This window comes from Hyaena hyaena, unplaced genomic scaffold (genome assembly GCF_003009895.1).
Source record: "Hyaena hyaena isolate Hyena2069 unplaced genomic scaffold, ASM300989v1 scaffold_8, whole genome shotgun sequence".
NCBI lineage: Eukaryota > Metazoa > Chordata > Mammalia > Carnivora > Hyaenidae > Hyaena > Hyaena hyaena.
Window position 1 is genome coordinate 1,268,228 of NW_024080640.1, and position 9,463 is coordinate 1,277,690.

The 9,463-nt window shown below is 45.6% G+C and overlaps 1 protein-coding gene across 4 annotated transcripts; it reads left to right on the forward strand.

The window, feature by feature from the left end:
- Positions 1 to 226: 226 nt before the first annotated feature.
- FSCN3 (fascin actin-bundling protein 3) lies at positions 227 to 9,085 on the forward strand. 4 transcript variants are annotated; one of them, XM_039243578.1, is made up of 8 exons: positions 229 to 509; positions 1,578 to 2,274; positions 2,599 to 2,717; positions 4,286 to 4,445; positions 4,916 to 5,086; positions 5,420 to 5,620; positions 7,463 to 7,742; positions 8,983 to 9,085. In XM_039243578.1, the coding sequence occupies exons 1-7, from the start codon at positions 369 to 371 to the stop codon at positions 7,693 to 7,695; spliced, it is 1,722 nt and encodes a 573-aa protein (XP_039099509.1). In that variant the 5' UTR covers positions 229 to 368; the 3' UTR covers positions 7,696 to 7,742; positions 8,983 to 9,085. The 4 variants fall into 4 exon arrangements, with proteins under 4 accessions (XP_039099531.1, XP_039099509.1, XP_039099524.1 ...); XM_039243585.1 differs by lacking the exon at positions 229 to 509 and adding an exon at positions 900 to 955; XM_039243593.1 differs by lacking the exon at positions 8,983 to 9,085 and having other exon boundaries at positions 5,415 to 5,620; positions 7,463 to 7,526.
- Positions 9,086 to 9,463: the final 378 nt, after the last annotated feature.

Consider the following 9,463-nt stretch of genomic DNA (forward strand, 5'->3'; position numbering starts at 1 on the left):
TCATGTGAGGGTGATCATTGGTACAGGCCAAAGTTCTGATTCCCAGTCTTCGTTCAGTTGATCTCGGTGCCTGGAGTTGTGTGAGGAGGTTAGTGCCAGAGGCCCTAGACCCACTTCCTCTGGGTTGTGGATTGACATTGCTGGGCCAGTGCCCTTTCCCCACCATGGATAAGAGGCAGCCCTCACAGTCACAATGCTCCCGGGTCACAGAGGCGCTGGGCCCTAGCCCAGCCTCTGCCTGAGAAGTTCCCCCTGGGAACGTCTTCTGGTGGGTACTACAGGCCAGATTCCAGGCCCTATGGCCTGTGGAACCACACCACTGGGGGAAGGCTGGGCCGGACTGTGTCATCACTTGTGGTGCCGGCCCCATGGATGACATGGAGTGGACGCAAAGCCCCAAGCCTGAGGAGCTAAGGGTTGGGCTCATCAGCTGGGCAGGATCCTACCTCACTTATGAGACCTATAAGAATATAGTCACTGCTACTGCGAAAGGTTTGGGCCGGAGACAGGTAACAAAGCAAACCTATACTGGAGCCATATTTCCCAAAGGCCAAGCCGTGTGTGTGTGTGTGTGTGTGTGTGTGTGTGTGTGTGTGTGTGTGTGTGTGTGTGTGTGTATGCACGTACACAGTGGTGGCAGAGGTACGCTCTCAACATAATCCTCTTCCTAGCTTTTACCATTGCAAGGCTGAGACCCTCTGACCCCAGGATGTCACTCGCAGGTCTCCATTGCTCCCTCTCTCCCTCTCTAAACCTGTCCTGAGAGACAAAGCATCAGCCCTTCCTGCCGTGTTTTCCCTGGCTGCTCTCTTCCCTCCATCCCACTACAGACTGGTTGCATCATCACAAAGAGGAGAGACGAAGAGCCCAGCCTGGAGGGGCATCCAGGGGAAGTTGTACAAGTGGAGTGACTGCGAGGCCCATGATTCTGTTCTGGCTGTATTTCAAGGATGGGGTACTCTATGAGCTTAGGAGAGTTCATTTTAGAGAGGTATAGGCAGCCCTGCAATGGTACTACAGAGTGAGGCAGTAGCAAGGTCCTTGTTTAGAACAGGGTTGATCATAGCTGAACCAGACAATTGTATCTCAACTGTGTGTGTTCCCATCCTTATCCCTGGAGTCTGGGCCCACCTGTAAGAGGTCTTGCTTTTCTCCTGCCCTGCTGGCGAGGTGGACTTTGGGGATGGGAGTTTGGCTAGTGTGCTATCCAGGGGCAACAGTGAGGAAGAGAAAAGTAACATTTAAATCAAAGCACTCCTTGGAAAATTAGGTTTTGAAGGAAGCCAGCAAGTAAGAGAGAGGGAACTTTACCTTCTATTAGCTGGAAGTAAGCGTTTAGAACTTCTTTTGGGTTCTTGAGAAGCACTCTGATTCCAGGAGTAGAGATCCCCTGAAATCCTTTCATTACTGTTGGATGAGAGGCTGGAAGAGCTGACAACAAGGAGGTCGATGGAGAGGGGAAGGTGGTTGGTCCCAAAGAAGGTTCTAGGGTGATGCCAGGGGTGATGTTGGTAGGGCTTCCTGGCCTAGGCATGTGGCAGTACTGATTTCCTTCTTCTTCCTCCCAATGCCTCTAGACCTGGGAGATCTTGGTGAGCAATGAACACGACACACAGGCTGTAGTACGACTAAGAAGTTTGCAGGGCCTCTACCTCCTATGCGAGGCAGATGGCAGTCTGTGCTATGGCCGGCCAAGGACCAGCCACCATGGGTGCTTCCTACTGCGTTTCCACCGCAATGGCAAGTGGACTCTCCAGTGCATAATTAGTGGTCGTTACCTGGAGTCTGATGGTGAAGATGTGTTCTGCAACTCCAGGGTCCTCTCAGCTTACCACATGTGGACACCCCGGCCAGCCCTGCATGTCCATGTGATCCTCTACAGCCCCATCAACCACTGCTATGCCCGGGCTGACCCTACCACAGGCCGCATCTGGGTGGATGCACCAGTTCCCTGCCTGGAAGAATGTGGCTTCCTGTTGCATTTCCAAGATGGATGCTACCACCTGGAGACCTCAACACACTTCTTCTTGTCCCATTTAGACCGGCTGGTCCCCCAACCTTCATCACAGACAGCTTTTCACATGCAAGTGCGACCTGGAGGGCTCGTGGCACTGAGCGATGGAGAAGGAGGCATGTTGTATCCACAGGGCACACGCCTGCTCCTGGGCCTGGGCTCCAATCCCCATAGGGGTGAGGAGTGGTTCATCCTACAGCGCTGTCCAACGTGGGTCAGCCTCAGGTCAAAGACTCGGAAGTTCCTCTCCATCATCTATGGCAAGTGCTGGGTTGAACACAGCTGTGGAGGGAGGGAGAGCTGGCTGCTGGAGAGAGAAAAATCTATTTGTGATCAACAAAGATTTTTGAACGTCCTGGGGTCCCAAGAAGATCTCTTGTGCCATGGAGCATAGTGATAATACCAGGGGCATGGGCTTTAGGGGAAAGTAGCCTGGGGCTTTCCTGGCTCCTATGGGCCAGCAGGAGATGATGAAGGCTGAGGGGGGAAGACAGAGGGAACCCCAGCCATAAATCATGGAGGAGGGGCTGACACTGAGGGTGATACCAGACTTTGGCTTCTTCTGACATATTCTTTTTCTGCAGATGTTGGAGTATACGCTGCCTCTGAGCATATAACCCCAATGTCCTTGTTCCAGTTTGAATATGACAACGAGAGCCTCACCTTGCAGCTTCGCACAGCAAATGGCTGCTACCTAGCCCAGGTGAGACCTTGGCCTTCTGAGCAGGAGAACCCTTGATCCCTGAGCTCTCCCATTCTAGATGTACTTTCTCCTTCTTCAAGGCAGATGCTGAAGTGAACAATGGAGGGCCATGCCAATTTTCAACCAGTGGCCCAATTTTATCCAATGGGGCCTCTTTAAAAAAATCAACTTTATTGAGGCAAATTTATAGACCATAAAATGTACCATTTTTAAGCAACAATAAGTTTTGACATATATACCTGTGCAACTATGCCACAATCACAAGTTAGAGAATATTTCTATCACCAGAGAAATTTCCTCTTGCCCCTTTCCAGTCAGCCCCTCTTTACCCTTTTATGTATTCTGTCACTATAGATTAGTCTATTCTAGAATTTCATGTAAATGGAATCACACAGAGTTACAGTATGTATTCTTCTTCCATCAGCATAATATTTGTGAGATTCATTCGTGATCTGTGTATCAGTAGTTTGTTCCTTTTTATTGCCGAGGGAGTGTTTCATACCACCACTCATAAACGCAAACATAATTTCCTTATCCATTCACTTGTTGACGAACACTTGAGTTGTTTCCAGTTTGGGCTATTATGAATAAAGTCACTATGAACACCTGTGTACAAGTTTTTTTATGGGCCTATATTTTCAGTTACCTTAAGGCAAATACCTAGGGGTAGAATTATTGGGTCACATGATCAATGTGTGCTTCTATTTTTAAGAAAATGTTAGTTTTTGAAAGTGAATATACTATTTTACATTCTTGCCAGTAATGTATGAGAGTTCTAATTGCTCCACATTCGCATCGTATTTTCTGTCTTTTTAATTTTAGCCACTCTAATAGGTATGTAGTGACATATTACTGTGGCTTTAATTTGCATCTCCCTTATAATTAATAATGTTGAGTATTTTTTCATGTGGCTTACTGGCCATTTGTAGATCTTCTCTGTGAGGTGTCTGTTCACATCTTTTGCCCATCTGTCACTGGATTGTTTATCTTACTATTGAGTTTTAAGAGTTCTTTCTATGTTCTGAAGTCAAGTTCTTTGCCAAATATATGTGTTGTGTTTCCTCCCAATCTGTGGCTTGCCTTTTCATTTGCTTATAGTGTCTTTTGAGCAGCAAGTTTTTAATTCTGATGGAATTCCAATTTCCCCATTTTATAGATGGTTAGTGAGCTTTTTGTTCCAATAAATCATTGCCTGTCCCAAAGTTGCAAAGAATTTCCCATCTGTTCTTATAGACATTTTATTGTTTTGCTTTCATTTCTCTGTCTATAATCCATTTTGAAATGATTTTGGAGTCTGGGCTGACGACTATTTCTCTCCATATGGATATCCAGTCCCTTTTTAATAATGGGCTCCGGGAAATAGCAAACTGGAGAAGTGGGAGAGCTAAGGCCACAATACATTTTTCCAAAAAAGGATGTGAAAGCATAAAGCATACCCTTCTAGGGTAGGGAGAATGAAGAAGGTTAGTGGGTGGGATGTGGGAAAGGGTCTAGGAATAGAAATGATGGTAAGAAAGCTGAGATTTTCAGTCCTTGTTTCCCTTCTCTGCCCCCTATACTCTCTCCAGAGGCACCACAGGACAGTGGTGGCTAATGGGCACCCAATGGAGTCTGACACTTTTTTCCGCATGCACTGGAACTGTGGCAGGATCATCCTGCAGTCTCCCAATGGACGCTTCTTGGGCATCATAGACAATGGCCTGCTGATGGCCAATGCCACCATTCCAGGTAAGCACAGAAACCTCCTGCCAGGTTATTGCAACTAAGAGATGCTTTCAGAGGGAGCTGGGATATGACAGAAAGAGCACTGGAGTTGGGGGGAGAAGATCTGGGTCTGTATATTTGCTGAGTCACTGGCTTTGTCATCACTTGGCCAAACCAGTTCTTTGGGCCTTGGTTTCATTGGCTCCCTTATATCAATGGAGGTGATATCCAGCCTGCCTGCCTCACAGGATTATCATGAGGATTAAATAGACTCACACATCTCAAAGGAAGGAAGAACATCAACATTTCTTGGGTCCCACTAGTGCTTACACAAACATTTCATAAGCACCTAGCATAAGATCCAGAACATAGTAGGTGTTTACTAATCGTTAAAGTATTGACAACATCTTACAATTAGGGCCCCTCTTCCCACTTCTATCTGTGAAAGCATCTAGAAACAGCTCATCCAGATAACTTCTTTCTATATCTTTTAGGCCCAAATGAGGAATTTGGGATTCGATTAGCTAACCGTCCCTTCCTCGTATTGCGAGGTCGTTATGGGTACGTGGGCACGTCATCAGAACACGACCTAATGAAGTGCAATATGGATCAACCTGACTGCATTCACCTGCTGCCTTGCCGCCAAGGCATCTACCACTTCCAGGGTGAGGAGCTCCTCTTCTTCATCCCTGGGTTCAGAGTCTAGCCCTGCCTTAGCCCTGACTCAGACTTAGCCCTGTAGCCTGCTGCTCAGATCCTACTCATCATAAAAGGAAAAACAGAGTTTCTGTTTGTTTCCACATTTCAAGGCCCCCCAGAATGGGTGGGCAGAGCAAAGCCCAGACCTCCTGAGTTTCCATAGGGGGACCTGCCAACACAGGCAGGGTAGGGTAGTCAGGGAGGGTTGGCATGCTTCCTGGGAGCCTCCTCAGTCTGTACTGCTGGAAAATTTGGTCCTGAATGGGTCACCGACCTGAGCTCTTCCCTCCCCAGCACAGGGTGGATCCTTCTGGTCAATAACATCCTTTGGCACCTTTCGCCCTTGGGGAAAGTTTGCTCTCAACTTCTGTATAGAGCTTCATGGGAGCAACTTGCTCACGGTACTGGCACCCAATGGCTTCTACATGCGATCCGACCGAAGTGGCACCCTGTTGGCAGACAGCGAGGAGATTACCAAAGAGTGTATTTGGGAATTTTAGGTAAGATAAAGTGAGTAAGGACCCAGAGGTGGGAGAGCAGGAACTGAGGGGAAAGAAAGGAAGGGAGGTGGGTGAGAGAGACCAAAACACCTTCCCTGGGCAACTTCTGTCCCACAACTTGAACAACACCAGACATTTGTTCCAAATCTGTGCCTTTCGTCTCATGGCTTCTAAACCCAGACTTGCTAGAGAAAGGAGGGGAAATCAGATCTAGGTTTCTCACTATTATGCCACACTGATACAAATGTGCAAGCAAGCTTACAGGGGACAAAATCAGGTGTACTCGTGTGTTTATCTTTCTTTGTTAAGATGCAGAGTTTTGTCCCATTTTTAGGGGAGACAGGTAACCCTGAGGGTATGCTTTCTATCCCATGCACTTTTGATCCCTACACTCCTGGATCCCTGGAGTGCTGATGGCTCCCAAATATTCACTGCACCCCTGACCCTTCTCCTGAACTCTAACTTCATCTCTTTCTAACTTCCTGATTGGCACTTGACTTGACTTTGTCTTGTTATCCCCTCAAAATCAGCCTTCTCACTCTCCCCTCAAAGATGATCCTTCCTGCCCTCCCCATGGCCATCTAGGGCATGGCTGCCCTCTCAAGTGCTTCTGGATTAAGACCTCAGCACCATCTCTCCTTCCTCCCTTTCATTCCTTTTACCAAACCCTGAAAATTCTTGGGTATTCCCTTAACAATGCCTCTTGAGGGCTTCCTCTTTCTTAACTGCGTTTGGTATATTTGCTTCCAGGCTTGTCACCAAAAGCCTGTACTGCAGGAAGTCCCCCCCACCCCCACCCTGGCAGCACTCCCCTGCCTCAGGTCCATCCCATTCAATCTCGTCTTCACATCAAGTTTGTTTTCCTAAGGTGCAGCCTCTAATCCATCATTCCCTGTTCATACCTCTTCAGGACACCTCACTGCTTTTAGCCCTGTTTCTTCACCGTCGACCTCACTTTCTTGACTTAGAAAGTTATGAGAATGCTGTAGGAGGAAGAATTTTGGTTTTGATATCATATAAACCTGGAACTTTGGGGGATTGCTTTAACGTTTCTAGGCCTTGGTTTCCCTATCTGTAAAATGAGAATATCTACTTCATAGGGTAGTGTGAAGGTTAAGTGACAATATGAATCTAGATATAGACTCCTAATAAAAGTTCACTTCTTTCTTCCATTTTCTACCAGTTTTCTATACAAACCCTTTTCTATACAAACCCATGCTAGAAAAATCAAATGAAATCCCACTGGGCTTGCTTTCTTATCTGTTACATGAAGGGTTTCAGTTTAACTAAACTTCTCAGGCTCTTCCAGCCTGACATTCCAATAGACAGTGTATCATAATGGTTAAGAGCTCATTTTTGAACTCAGAACTGGGTTCTAATTAGATTTTTATCAGTTTAGCTTGATATTTGACCCTGGAGAAATGGACCTCACAAAGCTTATTCCTTGTGGATAATATGGGAATATAATATCTATCTCATGGGATTGTTGTGTCACATGAGCTAATGATTATAAAATGCTTAGTAGACAGCCTGACACTTAGTGGATTCTACTCTATCAGAAGTCTTCCCTGATCCTGTTGAACTCTTAGTAAATCTTTTCTGTTGAATTTAGTATCCCTTTGAACCCTGATGGTATGTTCATGCCATTAATTTTATTTGCAAAATAAGTTTTACTGTCTTTTCCTACAACTTAACTTCACATACATCTATGTGAACCCTCATCAAGAATGGGACAAATCATTTTATTGTCTCTTTTCACAGATGGTCTTATGAGATTTTTCCTAAAAGTCCAAGATCAGCAAATGACTGACTGAAGGTTTCTATTTCCTCTTCCCTTCCCAGGTCAATGGGATGCTACCTACGGAAATCCAAATCCTCCAGGAGAAACTACTACACTAAACACAACAGGAACCCCAGAGTCAAGATCCATGAGAATATCTGTTACACAACTTTCCCTACCCAGTTTAGCAAAACACCTGTTTCGAGCAACAATACATCACAAAAGGCCACCCCCAAGACCCTGGTGTGCATCTGACTCAGTACAGAATAGGAATCTGGATGTGGGTGGAGACTGAGGACCCAGGCCACTCCAAGTTCTATCCAGAAGAGGCAGCACCAAATGGTAACCAGTTCTTCCACTGATCTTCCCCATTCCCACCAGAATCACTAGACTTTTTCCAGTGATCCAATGAGGAGCCAGTTTTGCCCTGAAGGATTAAGAATCTAGATATGATTAGATGCCCTTTCAGTTTTGAAAGAATGAAGGATTATTAATCCTATGGGCACAGGGCAATGGTAATAACACCTTATGCTGGCATAGCACTCCCCCTCAGCATCACCCCCCTAAGGGTTACCAATTTTCCCACCTTATCATTACCTTTGATCTCATCAGCTGGGTACTTTCTCCAACACTGCCCACCTTTTATAGGGAGCTGAAGTGATTTGCCCAAGGTCCCATGACTAGGGTCTCTGATTCAATTCTTCAATTAGAATGGACTGTAATGTCCGCTACTCTTTCTGTCAAAACACAGCTTCCAAAATGACCATCATTCTTGTACTGTCTGTAAAACTTTGGCCTTCATCTACCTACCATATTCTCTATCAATATGAAAGGAATATTTTAATCACTATCATAAAACAGAAGACCGGAATCACTTACCATGAATAGAAAGTGACCTTAAAAATAAATACAATGAGGGATGCCTGGGTGGCTCAGTCAGTTGAGCATCCTACTTTGGCTCAGGTCATGACCTCACTGCTCCTGGGTTTGAGCCCAACATCGGGCCCTGTGCTGACAGCTCAGAGCCTGGAGCCTGCTTCAGATTCTGTCTTCGTCTCTCTGCCCCTACCCTGCTCATGCTCTGTCTCTCTCTGTCTCTCTCTCTCTCAAATATAAAATAAAACATTAAAAAATTTTTTTAAAATAAATAAATACAGTGAGGGGCACCTAAGTGGCTCAGTCAGTTAAGCATATGACTCTTGATTTTGGCTCAGGTCATGGTCTCACAGTTCATGAGCTCAAGCCCTGTATCAGGCTCTGTGCCCACTGTGCCTGCTTGGGATTCTCTCTCTCTCCTTCTATCTCAGCCCCCCACCCCCACTCATGCTCTCCCTCTCTCAAAATAAATAAATAAAAATGAAATGATGTTATCATATCCTAGTTAGATTTCCTTCCCCTGTCCAAGACTCAGAACCTGAGGGTCCCTTTCCCTCATTAAAAAAAAAAAAAATTAATGACTGTTAGAGAGGCACTAAAGACTAGGACCAAAATGAAAGCTTCTCCTCTTTGATGCAATTAGAATTGAAAGGGAGTCAAAAGGGAAATAATTTTCTCATTTCTGACTCAATATTATTTAACGCAGTGTCTATCTGCCTCCTAAAATGCTCTCCGATACCAACAGTGATGCCTGCCCCCCCTACTCTGGGAAAATTGCACCACACTATAAAGAGTGCCTGGTTTTTAAATCTGTTAAGAAAAGAAGCTCAAACCACAGCATGAGAGAGGTTCCATTTGCATAGAGGAAAATGACCTCAGGTTTTTGTAAGTATGTGTCTCCTCAGGAGCTATGAAGGACTTTTGTACAAATTTTTATCTAGTAAGTGAAGCTTGAGAACACTAGAGACCAGGGCAGTCCTTTCCCAGAGAACTTTAAGAACGGGCCAAAGATACGGAGTGGAATACACTCTTTAGAGAGATAGGAACTTGGGGGTCATTTAAGGCAGAATCTCTTCCTCATCATTCCATAAATGCATATACAAACTCAGATGCATGGGCATGCATGTGGATGGAGACACACACATTGTCTCTTATGCCCCATTCCCACAAGTGGTCGCCCATCCTCC

What these genes read in the sequence shown, in the direction of transcription:
- FSCN3 (XM_039243578.1), top strand. Translation starts at nt 369, where the DNA reads ATGGATGACATGGAGTGGACGCAAAGCCCCAAGCCTGAGGAGCTAAGG. An exon ending in GTTCCTCTCCATCATCTATG is followed by an intron (nt 2,275 to 2,598) that starts GCAAGTGCTGGG and finishes CTTTTTCTGCAG; the next exon opens with ATGTTGGAGTATACGCTGCC. An exon ending in AGTGTATTTGGGAATTTTAG is followed by an intron (nt 5,621 to 7,462) that starts GTAAGATAAAGT and finishes TTCCCTTCCCAG; the next exon opens with GTCAATGGGATGCTACCTAC.